The 19,570-nt window shown below is 42.3% G+C and overlaps 1 protein-coding gene across 1 annotated transcript in view; it reads left to right on the top strand.

Annotated features, from left to right (window-relative positions):
- Window positions 1-1,004: 1,004 nt before the first annotated feature.
- Window positions 1,005-19,570, top strand: part of RNF17 (ring finger protein 17) — a 113,199-nt gene continuing 94,633 nt past the window's right edge. Inside the window, exons 1-4 of the mRNA XM_058670998.1 lie at window positions 1,005-1,168; window positions 6,212-6,306; window positions 16,290-16,381; window positions 19,055-19,172. Coding sequence (XP_058526981.1) covers window positions 1,045-1,168; window positions 6,212-6,306; window positions 16,290-16,381; window positions 19,055-19,172 — 429 coding nt within the window. The 5' untranslated portion in view covers window positions 1,005-1,044. The remainder of the gene's footprint in view (window positions 1,169-6,211; window positions 6,307-16,289; window positions 16,382-19,054; window positions 19,173-19,570) is intronic.

Below are 19,570 nucleotides of genomic sequence, written 5' to 3'. Positions count from 1 at the left end.
CATCACTGCAGCTATCTGAGGGTGAAGCAGTGGAAGACAGTGTCTGTCTGTCTGTCTCTCTCTCTCTCTCTCTCTCTCACACACACACACACAACACACACAGTGTACCCATGATTCACTGCCAGATTACTTCATTCCTCTCACAGAACTTCTTGCACTCTGCAACTTCCAGAATAAAGTCCAAAGCCCTTAGCCCAACATTCAAGACTCCAAAGACTCTTCTCCTACACACTGCTCCAGAAAGCTAACTTCAAGGAAGCTTCTACTCTAAATAGTGTGTATCACTAAATTTAAAAAAACAATCAAAAAACCTGTCTCTCCTGCCTACCTCTCCTTTTTTTCTCTCTCCCTGAAATGTCCCATTTCCTGATTACTCCTACAGGACCCAGGATTTAAGGTCTGTCTCTTCCAGGAAGACTTCACACCACTGTAGATCCGATTCACTTTCTGTCTTCCTCATGCCCTGCCACTGCGTCTTCTACGCGCCTGGCACTTCACAGGAGGCGCTTGTAACACAGAGGCCTGTTTATAAGTCATTACGATCACCAGGCGCTCCCAGCACAAAGCCTGGTGAGGCTCAGCAACAGTTCGTAATGTGGTAATGAGCATCACCTGTTTTTTTTTTTTTTTTTTTTTTTTGAGGTAATGCAATTTCACCTCAGTGGTAGCTGCTGAAGCGCATCTCCACCACGGTTTGCCAAACCCTTTAAGGTCCCTAGCAGACAGGTTTAGGGCTTCCAGCCAATGTTTGCTACTGGAGAAGTCACCCACAATCTAAGTTTTATAACCATGGAACTTGGGTTTAAGTTAAGCAAAAGTGTCCGCTGGTGACGCTCTGGGCAAAGATGACAAGTAAACGGTCTTCCACAACCCCACGACAGCCTTCTAGAAAAACAGCGCCACCCTGGCCACGTCAGGGCGGGCTCTACTCTCCGGACTCACCTATTGGCTCTCTGCGGCCGCTGGCCTCAGATGATTGGTCGCCGTCATACGGGCCTCTGGGGGTGGCACGTGCACCAGCGTCACTTCGCCAAGAAGCCAAAGATGGCGTCGGAGCCCTCGAAGGCTTGGCCTGCCGTGATCTCCTGCCCGCAGTTAGGGAGGAAGAGCCGGCCCTGGGATGTCGGGGAGACCCAGTGCAGCCGCTGTGGAAGAAGTGTAGCTCACGGTGAGGCTCCTGAAACGAGCTGTGTTCCCTGCCGAGGTTGGCGGCGTGGTGGAGAGGGCAGTGGGGAGCATGGCCGGCCCGGGGCAATGGGGAGCAAGGCCGGCTCGGGGCAGCGGGTAGCAAGGCCGGCCGGGGCAGCGGGTAGCAAGGCCGGCCGGGGCAGCGGGGACAGGGCCAGCTGGGACAGCGAGGACAAGGCCCAGGGCAGCGGGGAGCATGGCCGGCCCGGGACAGCAGGAGCAAGGCTGGCCCGGCAAGGCCAGTGTCGAGTTGCCGGGAACCGCGGCCTACCCCGGAGCCCCCTGACCTAGCTGGCTTTCCGCCTCCTCAGTCCTCGGTGGAGGCAGGAGGCCTTCTTGCCCCTTCCCCCTGCCTTCACGAACCCCGCTCCTGAGCACCTGTCCGTCCCCAGATTTGCGGCTGTTCAAATCATTCAAAGTCCTCCCTGCTAGCATTGTTGTCTACTGTAGTTACCTTTCGCGGGGAAGGACTGTCAGAATTTGTTCCTCCTTTCTGACACTCAGACATTAAAGAGTAAATGTAGACTTTTTTGCTCATTCCCTTGTGGTCACAAGGAATGAAACTTGTGTCCGGGTTTAGGTTTTGATGCTGGAGTAACTAGTAGACCCCCACGAAAAGTTGCTGGATTAAAACCCAAAAATGGCTTTGCCGTTTTTGTTTGTTTGTTTGTTTTTATGGTAATGACTGAATTTCGGTAAAAGCACGGTTTTTAAAAAGTGTAGTTTGTTGCTTTGTGGGTTTGTTTTTTTTTAAGGTTTTGTTTGTTCATTTTTTGCTGGCTATATACGAACAGATAGACTGCACTCCTGTTCATCTACGCAAATGAACTCAGGTTCAAAAAAATGTTTAATGTGATTTAAAATAGCTTACGGTACCATTTCTTAGGAATCAGTTGCTGAATCTCAGCTCTTGGAGCTACTGAAAATTCATTACTTGGTTTAACTGTTGACTGCTTATATTTTCAAGGTGAAAACCGTTCAGTCGAACTTTATCCGTTCCTTTGGAATGAACTTCATTGAGAACAAAACCTTTGTTCAGAAGTTAGGTTTTCAGTGGAATTCATATTCTTGTGATTTGAATCGCTGCTGCTGCATAGAGAAATCTCCATTTGAATTAAATAAGAATTACAACATGAAATTCTAGAACACTAATGCTTTAAAATGAGTGGTTCTGGGCTGAGCACTTAGCCTAGTGGTGAAGATGCTCACTTCCCAAATGTGATGGCTAGGTTCTACGCCCAGCTGCAGCCTTTTAAAGATTTATTTTAATTGGAAAGTGATATACAGAGAGGAGGAAAGACAGAGAGGAAGATCTTCCATCTGCTGATTCACTCCCCAAGTGGCCACAACGGCCAGAGCTGCGCCAATGCAAAACCAGGAGTCTGGAGCCTCTTTTGGGTCTCCCACACAGGTACAGGGTCCCAAGACTTTGGGCCGTCCTTGACTGCTTTCCCAGGCCACAAGCAGGGAGCTAGATGGGAAGCAGGGCTTCCGGGATTAGAACTGGTGCCCATATGGGATCCCGGCGCATTCAAGGGAAGGACTTAACCACTAGGCTACCACACTGGGCCCCCAGCTCCAGCTTTTGACTCCAGTTTCATGATAATGCAGAACCTGGGAGTCAGCAGTGATAGTTCAGGTGGTTGGATCCTGCCACCATGTGTAAAACCTGGATTGAGTTCCCAGTCATTGCAACTTTGGAGAATGAACCAGCAATTAGAATCTCTTTCATTTGTAATTTTTTAATTTTAATGTTGCTTCTGTACATTTGAGTTGTTTAGAAATACAGTTGAAAAGATTGTGGTTATGCATTTAGAAATGTGAAGGTGCTTTGTCATGTACCACAGGGGTGTGTGTGGTTGTGTGTGTGTATACACACAGTACCATACATTTTATATTAAGAGTTTTACTTTGATTGTAATATGTCTGGGTTTAAATAAGACTTTGAAATTTATAATGGTTATATGCAAGTTTTAGATATTTCAGGCGTCTGAAAAGTAGTCTTTTCTTTAAAAAAATACGATTTAATGGAACTAGAATGCTAATATTTTTGGTAGCAAAAAATAACTGAGGTTTAATATGCACTATTTTTTTCTGTTTTCCTGCAAAAAAAAAAAAAAAAAAAAAAGTGTTTTAGAAGAACAATAAATGTCCTTCGGGACCAGGGAGGAGAGCTTTCTCTGGTCCGAGCCTGGCTCCACCTCTGGACCCCCGCCCTCCCTCGCAATGACCATCGGGATCGCTTCGAAAACCCCTCACAGCAAACAATCATACAAACTAAAAAAAAAAAAAAAACCTAAAATAAATAGACAAACAACAGAAAGTAGAGCTTGAAATCTGACAGGAAAGAACTGGCGTGGATTGGCTCATGCCTCGCTGGGTGGGACACAAAGATTAGTTACTCCTCACCATGGTGTTGAGGATTTTCCTGCACACCCCCCCCCCCAAAAAAAAAAAAAAAAGTTCTGCACCTTAAATGTCGACAAATATCTTGTTAGAGTTACAGGCCAGTCTAGATTATCCTAAAATCTGCCAAGATCAGCAAAATTTTACTTCAACACAACAAATGGCTAAATACTAAAATGAAATAGACACGAAACAGCTGAATGGTACCTTATAGCCATTTTAAGGTATAGAGCAGCTGGTCCTGTGTACAAACTAAAATTGGGATGTCAATGAGCTAATCATAGGTTGTAGTTAGGACTTGTTTTCTTTTCTTTTTTTTTTTTTTTTTAACATACTGGTTACTCAAAACCATGTCAATTCCATAACATTGCAAATTGCTGTTGATGTTATATTGGGACTCTTAATTGACTGGGATGATATTCTACCAGCTCTAACTTCGGACCAGAAATGGTCTCCCCAAGAAACTGTTCAACCCATCTGGACAATAAGTAGCTGGACTCTATGCTTGGTATATGTTTGCAAGGAAAGAATCTTGATGGAATTTGAACTGTGATACTGCATCAAGGTGGAGGAATCCACCAGGGGGGAGGGGAGGGGGAGGGATGGGGGGATTCCCAGAGCCTATGAAACTGTCACATAATGCAAAATAATTAATAATAATAAAAAAGTAAGTGTTTTAACCTTTGGGGGCTGGCATTGTTTCACTTGAGTTGCCCTGATCGCATATCAGTACCCCTGGATGCACTTTTAGTCCAGCTTCCTGTTATGTACCTGGAAAGGAGCAGATGCCCTCGGTTTCCATCCCTGAGGGAGAACCAGGTAGCAGCTCCTGGCTCCTGATTTCAGCCTGGCCCAGCCCTGGCTGTAGCAGGTAATTAGAAAGTGAAGCAGCAGATGGAAGATCTTTATCATCTTCTCTCCCTATCAGTTTGCTTTTAAAGTAAATTTTTTCAAAAAAAGACAGCTGAAACAAATATGTTACTGATATTAAACTTGTGATTCTACTTAAATCACTTAAACCTTTGTATTAGATTTTTCCACTGAGGCTCTATTATTCCCATTCTAAGTTGTGAAAATGAGCTTTTCAAAGGACTTTTTTTTTTTAAGCCAGACTCCTAATGCTCACCACCAGCTTTTTTTTTTTTTTAAGATTTATTTATTTGTATTGCAAAATCAGGTATAAAAAGAGAAGGAGAGACAGAATGGAAGATCTTTCATCCACTGGTTCACTCCCCAAGCGGCCTCAATGGCCAGAGCTGAGCCAATCCGAAGCCAAGAGCCAGGAGCCTCTTCCATGTCTCCCACACGAGTGTAGGATCCCAAGGCTTTGGGCTGTCCTCCGCTGCCTTCCCAGGCCACAAGCAGGGAGCTGGATGAAAAGTGGAGCCTCCTGGGTTAGAACCGGCGCTCATATGGGATCCCAGCGCGTTCAAAGTGAGGACTTCAGCCGCTAGGCCACTGTGCCGGGCCCCAAAGGAATTTCATTATTCATTGAGAGACAGAGCAGAAAGAGCACTCAGCTCTTGAGGTGCGTCCCTACATGCCTGCTGCAGCCAGGGACACAGTTAACCCTCCATATGGTTGGCGGGATCCTAATTACATGAACCATCAGTGCTGCGACCCTAGGTCTACACTGGCAGGAAATTAGGAGCCAGGGCCAGACATGGAACCCGTATGCTCCAGCATAGCCGGCCAGCATCTGACCTGTGAAGTTAAATGCCTGTTCCTGTAAAAATGGCTGTGAGTGGGTTGTGTGTGTGACAGTATTAGCACGCGGCTTCTGTCTGTCCTCTTTAGTGCCATACGTCAGTGTGAGAGAGCAGTCATGCCCATGTCCATTCAGCCTTCACTGATCTCTTCTTAGAATGGAAAATATAAACTGGTAGATGTCATTAGGATTAAGTAGAGAAATCAGGCTTGGCAACAGAACTGGTGGAGTCTTACTTATACCATTGTGTTACTCACATGAGCAAGGTATTTTCTTAACGCAGTGTAGGATATAGCATTGTCAGTCCACTTGGTTGCTGTGTTTACAAAGAAATGAAACATGTCTGAATACTCCACAATTAAGATATGGTAAATTCAAAGTATTATAGACACAAAATCTGGGTAATGCAAGCATTATTCTGTAGCTCTGTCTGTTTTTTCTTCATTTTGTTTTTTATCCTTCTCCCTTCTTCAGTGCTGTTTAGTTTCTCCTGAATTTTGCCTCATGCACCATTTATTTTTTGGATTTATTTAGTTTTATTTGAATGGCAGATTTTGCAGAGAAGGAGAAAAGTGTTCCTCTGGTTCACTCCCCAAATGGCTGCAACAGGCAGAGCTCCGCTGATTGAAAGCTGAGAGCCAGGAGCTTCTTCCTGGTCTCCTACGTAGGTGCAGGGGCCCAAGGACTTATATAATCCTCTTCTGCTTTCCCAGGCCCTAAGTTATATCAGAAGTGGGGCAAGCAGAACTCAAGTCAGCATTCATAAGGGATGCCAGCCCCAAGCCATTCATTTCTAGTTAAACTGAGTATCTCTTCCTGCATAAAAGAATCGCCTTTAGACTTTCTCTTTGGTGCTGTCCTTTCTACATATTGTGTAAAGTTTAACTCACAGTGGAATTTCATCAACAGGTCGCCACAGTGAACTTCAGTGTGGTCATACTTTTTGTGAACTATGCTTGTTAATACCTAAAGAACACAGCACACTCATGTGCCCTGATTGTAAGGTAAGTTTATGATTTGTCAGATTAAGCTCATCATAGAATGATGTTTAAAATAAGTCTGTTGATCTATTAGAGAAAAAGCCAAGTTTCACTTAGAAACTCACAACTTTCAGTGCTGGAAGGGAAAAAAAACTTGCCCCTTCCATTTTGCAACTGCTCAAAGTAATAAGAATAAATAAAGATTAAAATCATACATGCTTAAACTTACATATTCTAACTGTGGAGACTGAGATTGGAATTTGATGTTTAGTAGAGTATATTCCTTTTTAAACATTACACTCCTTACTCATACCAATACCATACAAAAAAATTTTGAACTCATCCTGTCTCTCAGCCTTTATATGTCATCAAATTTGTAAAAATGTGATGCTGTCAAAAAGCTGAGCAGTCAAATGGTTGCTAAAATTAGTACTGGAAACACCTAAAAATAGGACAATTAAACTAGGACTAAAATCTACCAACTGATATGAAAGAGAACAAATTAAGGATTTAAAAAATCTGGGCGTCCTTCTCAATTATTACCCATCCAGGTTTTTGTAATATGTTCCCAGAAAATTATCTTAATCTGTAAATTTTTATCACCCCTTCTGGAGAGAGCAGATGTTGAGGATTTATGTCCACTGATTGTCAGTGGGGCAGGCACTGACTGGCTCTGTTCTTGCTCTGTCAACCTTTCCCTGAGTTTCCTCACTTGTGACGTGGAAATAATACCTGCCTTGATTTATAGGGCTATAAGAAACAAATTTAAATGATGTAGAAGTTCTCTCCAAGCCTCCAGGCCATTAACATATCGTTCATTACTTATGTGTGATTAACTGGTTTCAGTTTAAAGGTGATAAACATATATATATATATATGTGTGTGTGTGTATATATCTAAGTTATGAAAGTTTTATTTATAGCAAAGGTGTACTTATTACAAGCTGCCTTATTTCAGAATTTTGTACTTTATAAGTCATGCCCTTTTTGGGGAGTCCCTTCTGTGGTTGTGGCGATGGATTCCTGCCACATGTGGTCTGGGGGTGAATGAAGGAAGGGAAGGAAGAGGAAAGGAGCCGGTGGCTGGGCCCGGTGCTGTCCACGTCTGACACTGATGCACAGAAAACAAGAATGTTTTAACAGTAATCGTCTGCCTTTTAGAGGCAAGTAATGCCATGCTTGGTAGGGTAAATCATTGTATTCTGTTCAGGGTTTTGGGCACTGTCTCCCAGGGTGATTTGAATTTTAGGAGTATGATAGATCTGTTTCATATGATTTTGACTAATGCTGCTTTAATACTTGCTTTGGGAGCTATGTGATCTAGCTCATACACTTCTCCCCACCACATTAACCTGGTTAACTGTCAGGTAAGTATATTCAGGTTTTTTTCAGATGCTGTTCCTATTTAAAGAAATACTTCCAGAAATATCCCTGAAATGATTATCACTCTTTTCAAAGTTTATATTCTAATAATACCTAATATTTATGTAAAAGAAGGAGTAGAGAAAATAGAAGAATCTAGCTTTAAATTAGTGAAGTTTGAATGTATAGAATTTTAAGGGAATATGGTTTATTACTTTTGATATATGTGCTCAAAAAAGTAAGGTCTAAATATATTTACATTAGCTTACAGTGATTCTCTTCTGTACTAATAGCCAGCACTTTATTCTTGTTTCTGAGTTAGTCTTCATTTTTCCTGGTTGTGTGGTATCTTGTAACATTGTATCTTTGCTTTGGGTTGATAGTGTTGGTTAAAAATCATTTTGTAAGTTTGTCCAGCAAAATAGCATTCAAAATATAGGATCACCCCTACTACTATTCCAGAAATAATGACGTCTTGTTGCTGTTTGGACTTGAGTACAACATATATTGAGCTATGAAGAAAGGATAACCCAGCCAGCAATTGGATAACTAAGATGCACTAAAATCTCAATTGACTGGAAATGTTCATATGTAACCACCATAAAATGCAAACTAGAAAAAAGTACAAACAATTCTATAATCCTGGATAAGAAAGCTTTGTTAAACAAAGCAGAAAAGCTTACTAAATTAGACCACATGTTTCCCATTTATAAGCAACAAAAAACCACCCCTGTAAATGAAATTTAAATGACAAGCAATGAAGAATGGGAGAAACCTATCATAATGTGTTGTAGAAACATATGGTTTTAACTGAAGTCTTTAAAATCAGTTGTATTTATTTATTTTTTTTATTTATTTTTTATTTTTTCAGTTGCATTTATTTTTCTTGAACTTTCTGGAAGAAAGGTCCTGTAACAAATCTGCCAGTAATAACATTAGATTTCTTAATGAGTTAAGGGGAGTTAACAAAGGAGTTATCCTTAAAAATGTCATTTGAGGGCCTGGTGCAGTAGCCTAGTGGCTAAAGTCCTCGCCTTGCACGCACCAGGATCCCATATGGGTGCTGGTCTGCATGTGGTCTGGAGAGGCAGTTGAAAACCCTAGGACCCTGCACCCACGTGGGAGACCCAAAAGAGGCGCCAAGCTCCTGACTTCAAATCATCGCAGCTCTGGCCGTTGCGGCCACTTGGGTTGTAAATCAACAGACGGAGGATCTTCCTCTCTTTCTCTCCTCTCTGTATATCTGACTTTCCAATAAAAATAAATAAATAAATCTTAAAAATACCATTTGACCCAGTATGATATATCAAAATTTGTCATACTTTTTCCCTAAACTAATGAGACATGGTTAAAACCTTTAAACAACATCTTTTCCCTAAAAAGAGATATGCATTTACAAAAATGGGAAAGTTTTAGCAGTCTGCTTTGTTTCAGTAAGCAATATTTACCTATTTTCATAAGTCTTCAATATTGCTTTTATAATTGCATAATATACCATGCATCAAGTGCTGTATTTTCTTTTTTTAAAAAAAAGATTTATTTTATTACAAAGTCAGATATACAGAGAAGAGGAGAGACAGAGAGGAAGATCCCCCGTCCAACGACCCACTCCCCAAGTGAGCTACAACAGCCGGTGCTGAGCCGATCTGAAGCCGGGAACCAGGAAACCCCCCCGCCCCAGGTCTCCCACGCAGGTGCAGTGTCCCAATGCACTGGGCCATCATCGACCGCTTTCCCAGGCCACAAGCAGGGAGCTGGACGGGAAGTGGAGCCGCCGGGATTAGAACCGGCGGCCATATGGGATCCCGGGGCGTTCAAGGCGGGGACTTAAGCCGCTAGGCCACACCACCAGGCCCAAGTGCTGTATTTTTCCTAACCCTTTTCTGAGAATTATTTAGGTGATTTTCAGATCTTCCCATTACATTTTTATGCAATTTCCTAAACCTACGCTACGAAAAAACCCCATCAGCATGTTTTGTCATTTCTGGCTCAGCCCACCTCCTGTGCCTCCGTCCATGTTTGGATCTGTCCTGATTGTTGTAATGTTTGTCAGTTTGATGGATGAGAAGCGTTTTCCTGCCCCAACAGTAAAATGGAGCAACTCCTCATACTCACATTTGAGTATGTTACCGTCTTTTCACAAACTTTGCCTGTTTTCCTTTTGAAGTATTTTTATTTTTCTAACTTATAAGAATACTTTGTGTAGGAAAAGAACAATTAGTATTCACAGGACAATTAACCCATTGTCCTGTGAAACTATTTTCTCTCAGACTTTCACCTTTGATTTTTTTTTTTAAGATTTATTCACTTTATTACAGTCAGATATACAGAGAGGAGGAGAAGCAGAAAGGAAGATCTTCCATCCGATGACTCACTCCCCAAGTGAGCCGCAATGGGCCGATGCGTGCCGATCCGAAGCCAGGAACCTGGAACCTCCTCCGGGTCTCCCACGCGGGTGCAGAGTCCCAAAGCTTTGGGCCGTCCTTGACTGCTTTCCCAGGAGGCCACGCCGCTGGGCCTCACCTTTGATTTTAATAAATTTATCCATGGAGAAATTGATCCTTCTCTACATTTATAATTTTTTTAAGATTTATTAATTTTATTGGAAAGGCAGATGTACAGAGAGGAGGAGAGACAGAGAGGAAAATCTTCCGTCTGATGGTTCACTCTCCAAGTGAGTGCAACGGCCGGTGCTGCGCCAATCCGAAGCCAGGAGCCAGAAACTTCTTTCTGGGTCTCCCACACGGGTGCAGGGCCCTAAGGCTTTGGGCTGTCCTCCACTGCTTTCCCAGGCCATAAGCAGGGAGTTGGATGGGAAGTGGAACTGCAGGGATTAGAACCAGCACCCATATGGGATCCCAGCACGTTCAAGGTGAGGATCTTAACCATTAAACTATTGTCGCACCGGGTCCAAATTTTCAATTTTTATTTTCGTTAATTAAGCTCTCAATATCTGAGTTAGATTAATTACAAATTAGACAACTCACTAAATCGATGTTTGAGTTGACCACGTTTCTTAGGTGTCTGGTTACCTGTTTTGTCTAACTTTATTCTGCCCCAGTCTTCATTTACCTTCATGTCACTTCATTCCATCAGTCGGCTTGAATAATCATTAAACCTGTTTTGAGCTTTCCAACTCTTAAAATTTTTCATCTTCATCTTGCATACTTATACCAAGATACCACTTTTCTCACTTCAGGAATGAAAGTGGTTTCCCTAAAATCAGGTATTCAGTGGCCATTACATTGACCATTTAATGAAAGTATGTCAAAAACTACTCACCCTTATGTAAATTAGCTAAAATTATAACATCATAGCAACCTTTACATAATGTCCTTAATTCTTGCACACTTGTTCAAGAAGTCTGAATGTTTTCCCATAATTTACTTTGAATTTGTCCTGCTTATTTTTCCCATAATTTGCTTTCCCATAATTGCTTTCCAAAGTGCTTCACATAGCAACAACTTATCCCTTCAAAGAAACAATACAAATATAGTTCCCCTACCTAAAAAAAATTACAGAAGGACTGAAAGGCATTTAGAATCTTTACTTGAAAAGGGTGCTGTGCTTTCCCAGCTGTAAGCAATTGCATACATTGCCTTTACCTAGACAAACGTTACACCGCTGAGAGGAAAGCAGCCAGTAGCTGGCAGACATTCTGGGCCTGGTTAATGCCAGATTTGTGTGAACTATACCAGTATGTCAGCATAGTCACTTCTTTTTTGGTTTTTGTTGTTGTTGTTTGTTTGTTTGTTAGTGGCTTAGGGGGAAGCAACTAGAGGGCATGTCTGGATCAGGGCAAGAGGAGAGACGCAGGAGGGCTGGGAGACCTGGTCTGGCCTAAATAACATCGCTCATCCCCAACAGGAGCACGCAGACCTGGGGCTGGGGGCATGCCTGGCCTGACGAGGCTGAAGTACACACCCAGGAGTGATGTACCCAGGAGTGGAGCATGTCAGACTGGGCGGCAGCACCCACTAGTGTGAGAGAATCAGATCTGGGGGCAAATTCTTGCGGAATTGTGGGCTTACCTCTGTGGAACTGCAGCACCTGCCAGTTTACGTGAGGAACTGGGGATGGTAGCAGGCTGAGCCAGCCTGACCACAAAATTCACCTGATAGGAACCCACCTGACGATCGTCAGGGCTGGCGCTAGGAGGAGGCCAGGCCAGGCTGCAACGCCAGCTGGCACATGCAAAGACCAAGACTAAGGACAAACCATGCCAAGCAGGGCTGTTGTACCCACCAGCCTCTGTGAAACCAGCGCCTAGAACGGTCCTGGTGAGGGAACTTGGGGAACTCCTCAGCTAGTGCTCCAGGGAGCACGGGAACTGGGGCTAGAGTCAGGCCAGGCTAAGCAGGTCTGCAGCACTTGTCAGCATTTGTGTGGACCGGGTGGGTCTGGGGGCAGGCTGGGCTGAGCCAGGCTTTAGCAGTGCTGGCACACATAAGAGCCAGGACAGAGTATGGGTCATGCCTGACTGCACTGGGCTGCAGTGCCCACCAATGAGAACTGAGCCTGGGTGAGCAGTGCCAGGCTTGGTCAGAGCACTTGCCAACACATGCAAATCTCAGGTTCAGATTAGGCCTGGTAGGGGAACTCTGGGGACTACCCTGCTTGGCTGCAGCTCCCCTCATTGACTGTAAGAGCCGGGGCTTTGGGTGGAGCAGCAAAGCAGGCTGTAGCACCCATTACTGTGCATGTGGGCTGTGTCTGGGGGCAGGCCAAAGTGGGTTGGCCTCTAGCACCCGCAGCTGCTCACAAGAGCCAGAGTAGGTATGGGATGGTCCAGGCTAGGTCAGGGCTCCTGCCTGGCCACTCAAGAGCCAGGTCTTGGGTTAGGCCAGGATGGGCTACCCTGAGGCACCCATTGGTGAGAGCCAGCATGGGTATGGGCTGTTGGGGTAGGCCACAGTATCCTCTGGTAAGCGCCAAGACTGGAGGCTGGCTATGTCATTCTGGATAGCGGCACCTGCAAGGCTGGTAGCAGGCCTGGGAGGGGAACTTTGGGAACTCCCCTGCTAGACACAGCTCCTGCTGGTGAGCATGAAAGTCAGGGCTGGGAGCAGGCTAGACCAAGCTGGGCTGCAGCATCCATTGACACATGTGTGAGCCAGGTCTAGGGTGGTCTGGGCAAGTTCAGCCCACACAGCACATGCTGGCATGACTGAGAGCCAGGACAAGGTTTAAGCCAGGCCAGATTGCGTGTGAGTCAATTTGTTCTCAGGACCAGCTGACAATTGCTGGCACTAGGTGTAAGTCACATCAGACTGTATTGCAGTACCCCCTGGCAGGCACAAGATAAGGGGCTAAGAAAATGCCTGGCAGGGAAACTACGGGCACTCCCCTGCTAGGCTGCATGTATCACTGGTGAGCACAAGATCCAGGGTTTAGGGCAGACCATCTTGACAAAGCAGCAGCATATGTCAGCATACGTGAGGGCTGGGTTGGGCTGAGTCAAGCCGCAGCACCCCTGAATATACACAACAGCAGGGTGGGATATGGGCTGGGCCAGATTAGGCTGCAACAGAGGCTGGCATGCACAGAAACTGGGCGGGGGGTGGGGTCTGGGGGGTGGTTATTTGGGATCGGCCAGGTTAGGCAGCAATACCCGCTGGTATGCCTGAGGACCAGGTTTGTGGTGGGCTGGCTGGGCTGTAGCACCTGTCAGTTTGCATAGATGTGGGACTGGGTCAGAAATGACCAAGCATCTTCATTCACTTGGATGTACAGTGGCTGCCAAGGTGCTAGACTGAACTTGCTCCTGCAGTGACCGGCACACACAGGAGTCAAGTCTGAGGTATCAGGTGAAGTTTCTTGGGGGACTGCCTGATTGCACCATTAATCTCAGACCCTGGCCACAGGGAACATCACAGAATATGTGATCTGTTCTTGAAGTGCATGTATTGGAACCAGGCAGCCTCAGTTGCTAATCCTGTGCAGTGGACAGCATACCCGGATGGATGCGGAGGACATGCTGGCCAGCTCATCCAGGCCAGTAGGGCCTGGAGTCTCTGGACCAAGCTTTGCAACGTTCCTGGGTCTACTCAAGTTACACCCTCAGAGCATTCTTTTCCACACTGGGGTCTCTAAAGCATCAGCAAAGGGCTGTCCCTCTTCCCCAGGTGCTGATGTGGTTTGACAGCATGGAGTGCCTTCCTCCCTGTGGACACAGGGAAAAAACCAAACTGAACCATTCGTCCCACCCACCTTTCTCCACACCTGACCTTCTCCACCCTAATCAGAAGCATACACCCCTCTCAACTATGTAAACATTGTTAAAATAAGAGGTATTCTACTTCCAGTGTGTATTTAAGTTGTGAATCAGGTTCTGTTCTGTAACAAAGCTTCCCTTTAAGAGTGTCATATTAACTGGGAACTGCTTCGTGTTAGGGCAGAGATTCTTCTGCACCAAGGCTCTCTGCTAAGACTTCTTGTTTTAAGTTAGATACAGATTCTCTCAGACTGTGTGGTATTGTGCTGCTTAGCCTGCTCCAGGAGGAAACAAAACAAAAACAAATAATGGCGCAGGAGACTTTGCTTTTTTCACTCGGGGCAAGTTTAAAGAAGTTCAGTATGCAAATCATGAATTCCCAGAAACTTAAAGAAATGTATCCCTTTTTAAAAGATTTGTTTTTATTTGAAATGCAGATTTACAGAGACCAATAGAGAGAGGTCTGCCATCCACTGGTTCACTCTCTAAATGGCCAGCGCTGAGCTGATTTGAAGCTGGAGCCAGGAGCAGCTCCTTAGTCTCCCATGTGGGTTCAGGGGCCCAAGGACATAGGTCTTCCTCTGCTTTCCCAGGCATAAGCAGGGAGCTGGATGCGAAGTGGAGCAGTAGGGGCCCGAACTGGTGTCCATATGGGATTCTGGCACCATAGGGTGGAGAATCAGCCTGTTGAGCCATGGCGCCATCCTCACTGCATTCTGTTTTTTTTTTGTTATGTTTTGTTTTGTTTTGTTTTTTTAAAGTAATCATTTTCCCTTCTTTCATAGCTTCTAAGTTTTCTTTGTTAGGCAGCAGATTTTCCTCTCAAAATTTTATATATAATTTAAAGGCGTATGTAATATTTTATAATATCATAGAAGATGAATATATAACTTTATTTTTCAGGAGGATTGGCTGACTTTCCACACCATTTGTTAAATAATCCTTCTTGGACCCAATGCGATATCCTAGCAGCTAAAGTCCTCACCTTGCATGCATGCTGGGATCCCATATGAGCAATGGTTCTGAACCCGGTGGCCCTGCTTTCCATCCAGCTCCGTGCTTATGGCCTGGGAAAGCAGTCAAGGACAGCCCAAAGTTTTGGGACCCTGCATACATGTGGGAGACCTGGAAGAGGCTCCTAATTCCTGGCCTCGGATTGGCTCAACTCCAGCTGTTGCAGTCAGTCAGGGAGTGAGTCATCAGACGGAAGAGCTTCCTCTGTTTCTCCTGTATATGTAACTTTTCAATAAAAATAAAATAAAATCTTTAAAAAAATCCTTTTTGCATCTAATATGTCACTTGTATTTTATATTAAGTTCCCACAGACAAGTGGATCTGCCTCATGCTTTGTTCCACTGATTTGCTGCATCAAAATGATAATGTTTTAATTACAGAGCTTTATGACAGTGTGTTGGGTGTCAGGATTAATTGGACAGACAATGAGAAGATGCTTAACAGAGAAACGATTTTATTAATCTACACCGTGGCCATCATCCACACTTTCAGGATGACACACTTTAAGAATACACGCTTTTATACCCCGAAAGAACCCAGATGTCAACAAAAGCTTTCATTAATTCTTATCTTATGTGAAGCTAGCAGTTCTTAGAATGGTTTTTCTTATGTTAGCAAAACTAACAAATAAAAGAAGTCGTTAACACAGAGTCTCGGTACACTTTTGTCCATTATTTACAAGGACAATAAGAAGGAAAGATAGTATTGGCCAAGGATGCTTTGTTCTGTCAGTTTTAACTGGAGGGAGGCACAGAGGATAGATAGTGCTGTGGATTTCTGTCTGGGCCTTGGTGTTCCACAGTCAGTCACAAAGCCAGGTGCTACTGGCCTGTGAGTGGCTGCCTTGTCCGCTGATGCACTCAGCTGCTTCCGATGGGAGAGATCTCTACTGAATCATGCTGACTTTTGTTGTACAACGTGTTTTTCCACACGGGCTTCATAATTGTGTTCATTTTATGCTAGGTGGGTTTTAGGTCCCTTGCCTCCAGGAAACTGGAATGATGCCCCACTTAATTCAGTTCTTATTTTATGACCGCTAATAAATTCTTGGTTTTCTTTAAGTTTATGACATCTCTCTTGTTAAATTTTTCCTATGTATTTACAGTTTTGAAAATTGTAAAATATTTGAAATAGATTTTGAAGCATTGTTGCAAGTATTCTTTTAGAATTACAGAATTGCGTATTTTAGTTCACCTAATGTCTTTTCAATAGTTGCCAAATTTACAGTTATTTTTCAAAAAAAGCTAAAAAAGGATAAAAATGTTACATTTACGTAGTTTTCCCTTGGTTTAAAGGTATTTCAGGATTCTGAAGTGAATTATCAACTTTATCTACCGACTTAAATGGCTGTTGTTTTCTGAATAGATGGAATTTATTCAATGGCTTTCTGTCTTTTCACAATCTTATTTTGTCCTAAGGTTGCTTCACCTGTAATTATGAAACAAGGACACTACTCAATGGATGAATATATTAAAGAAGACTCTTTTATAGGAAAGTTGCAACCTAAAACGTATGTTCTATACATATGTTTTTAGTATATTAAATACAGTGTATTCTGAAATAATTTTTAAATTATTGATACAATCTAATTTTTACATCCTTGTTTATAATCTGTTGTTTATCGTATGCTAAGTACTGTGTTGAACTCTTGTCTAAAAAGAAGTGGTTCCAGAAGTGATTTATAGCTGAGGATTCTCTTACTCATTTTTCCATTCTTCAGTGAGGCTGGACACAAGTATATACTTGTAATAAATGCTCTTTTCAACTAGAGGATTTTTTAACACCAAGCTAGAGATAAGCACTATTAGTGTCCACTTCTCTGTATGTCTCCTGTTAGTCCACGAGTCCTTTTAAGGACATGGACTATAATTTATTCTTCTCTGAGTCCCTTTGTGGACACAGAATAAAAATGCAATAAATATTTGTTGGAAGAAGAACCATAATATTTTTATATCTTCTATAGTTTTTCTGAAGTAGTATCTCGATCTTAAGTCTGCATTTAGAATTGGCAGTGAGATGGATCGTGGGAGGGAAGAACAGTAAAGTTTGTATGCTTTTTAACTAGTAAAAGAAAAAAAAATGATGAACATGAATTCCTTAGAAGGTAAGTATATTTTGTATAATTTTAACATATAATTTTTAACCATTTAAAACATTTAATATATTGTAAACTGTGAAGGAAATAAAAACATAGGATACCTTAAAAGAGCAGGCGCACTTGATACTTTGATTTTGTAAATGGTAGCAGTAGCTGCGAGTCACCCCCAGTTCTTCATATTGCACTCACTTGCCTTTTGCAAGATTCTGACTTCTGAGCCTTTCATGTCCACCAGCTTATTTAATTCCCTTGTTCTGCTTACCTCTTTACCACTTCCAGACTGTTCTTTGCTCTGTAGTTCTTTACTGTCTGTGCAGTTAAGATAGAAAATTCTGGGGCCAGCACTGTGGCATTGCAGCCGAAACTTCTGCCTGTGACACTTGCGTCCTGTGTGGGTTCTGGTTCGAGTCTTGGCTGCTGCACTTCTGATCCAGTTCCCAGATTATGTATTTTGGGAAAGTAGTGGAAGATGACAGTGCTTGGATCCCAGCCCCTGTGTAAGAGACCTTTAGGAAGTTCAGATGGCAGCTGGGACTGGGTTGTTTGTGGTCGTTTGGGAAATGAAAAAGCGGTATCAGTCCTCATTTTATCCCTCCTTCATCACCCTCCATCTTCCTCCCTGCAACCCCCTCGGAAGGTTAAAAAAAAAAATCTATGAACTGTAGATCTTGGCTTTTCATGTTACCACAACAGTATCTTTCCAGATTTAACTGAAAGTTTAGAAAGGAACAAAAGGAAAGATTATAATTATTTCTTTATGTAGAACCACCTAACCAATCTAGGAAGCTGGTTATTGACAGCTCCAAATTGAGAGTCCAGGCTGAGTGTCAGTGCTGCCTCCTCCATTCTACACATGTATGCCACCCACGGGTTCTTCTATGAACACCCTGTAGAGTGATTAGAATAATTTTTTAAGAATTCTGGCTTGTTGTGGGTGGCTATAAAGCTCTTGTCCCATGAAATAGTCATTTTTATCTGGTGTGGGGTTGGCAGATATGAACACCTCTAGGAGTCCATCAGATTTACTAAGTAACGCAGATTGAGTTCAAACTGAGTGGCAAATGAAAAAGGCTTACCCCTCCAAAGCAGCCTGCCCATACTCCACTGTTGGTATTGCTTTCATGCCCAGTGTTGCTGGATCTTTTTCCCTAGCAGGTGAACCAGAGATCTGTTCTGTGTGAAATTTTTGGCTTTTAAAAACATGCAAGTAAAATCAGGTTGTTCTCTTATCTAGAGATAGAAAATATATAGATGATGTGAAACTTCACATTTGACAGTGAAAGAATCTAAACTGAAAAGTACTAAAACTTGTTATAACTTTTTTTTTGCATTATCTTCCCTCATCTCAAGTACTTATAAATGCTGCTTTCCTCATATAGGCACAGTTTGGTTTAAAACAGCTGTGAATTTTTGATTTATAGTGTAATGCAGTACTGATATATATTTAAAATTTTGAAGAATTGTATCATGGGTACCTCACAGCTAATGCAGTCATGTTTTCAAGAGTATAAATATTCACTTTTCACAGAATGTTTAAAAGCGATTTGATATAGTTTGTGATACAGTAATAGTTCGGTGTCATAATTTCTTCTGCAAAATGTGAGATTATAATTAAGCAAACACTAAATGTTCATTATGTGCTAGCCAATATGAAAATATGAAGATAAAATAGCTAAAACGCTTCCATAGACAAGAAAATGCAACTTTTCCAACTAAAATTTATTTTTATAAATATTCTAGGTTTATTAGTATATTTTTAAATAGCTGGTTTTGTGTGTAAATACTTTTTTGATGAACTTTGTTTTATTGATTTCAGAAATTAACATCAAAAATATAACAGATGAGACATGATTAATAAGTTAATCACAATGTAAATTTCAGGCTTTTTTTTGGGAATTTGTTAAGAAGTTGGATTATTGATTGATGTTAAGTTTAAATGAAAGTGTCTTTCCTCAAGATTTCTGTCTCCTTACTCATAATCAAGAATCCAGGAAACAAGTTGTCCTATGAATTTTTTTTGAATGAGAATAAAAACTCAATAGAAGGCTAATACATTCCATTAATGTTGATACTGACATTTTTCAGATTAAAGAAATGTCCTCATGATTTTAAAAAGAATGCTGATGAGCCTGCTGTTGGTATTGAGGCAGAACATTCAACCTCTGTGCCCAGGACTCTCATGAACTCATCGGCTGTGACGTTGGTATGAGTTTGACTTTGCCTATGCTAGCTTAACTTTCCTCTCAAGATTCTTATGGTAATTATAGATTATTTTGGATGCTTAAAGGTAACAGTGTTAAAGTTACTCTCCGTAGGTATTTTGTGTAATAAAATCACTGTTTTTCCTAAGACAGCATTTCTACCTTTGACAAATTTTGTGTCAAATTTCTACATATTTACTTATGTGTAGTCTCTTCCTTTGAAAATGGTGAGTTCACATTCTGTGAAATATGCATAAAGTGGAAGTAAATTTTAAATATGATTTTCTATTTATTTTAATGGTAACCAAGGGTCTTAACTACACTTGTTAATGATGACTTTATTTTTGTTAAGAGTTGAATTTTAACTTTTTTCACCACTGATTACTTTTTTCAATTTAAA

Source organism: Ochotona princeps, chromosome 12 (genome assembly GCF_030435755.1).
Source record: "Ochotona princeps isolate mOchPri1 chromosome 12, mOchPri1.hap1, whole genome shotgun sequence".
NCBI lineage: Eukaryota > Metazoa > Chordata > Mammalia > Lagomorpha > Ochotonidae > Ochotona > Ochotona princeps.
The sequence above is the reverse complement of the archived record's forward strand: the minus strand, read 5'-3'. Positions and strand labels throughout refer to the sequence as shown.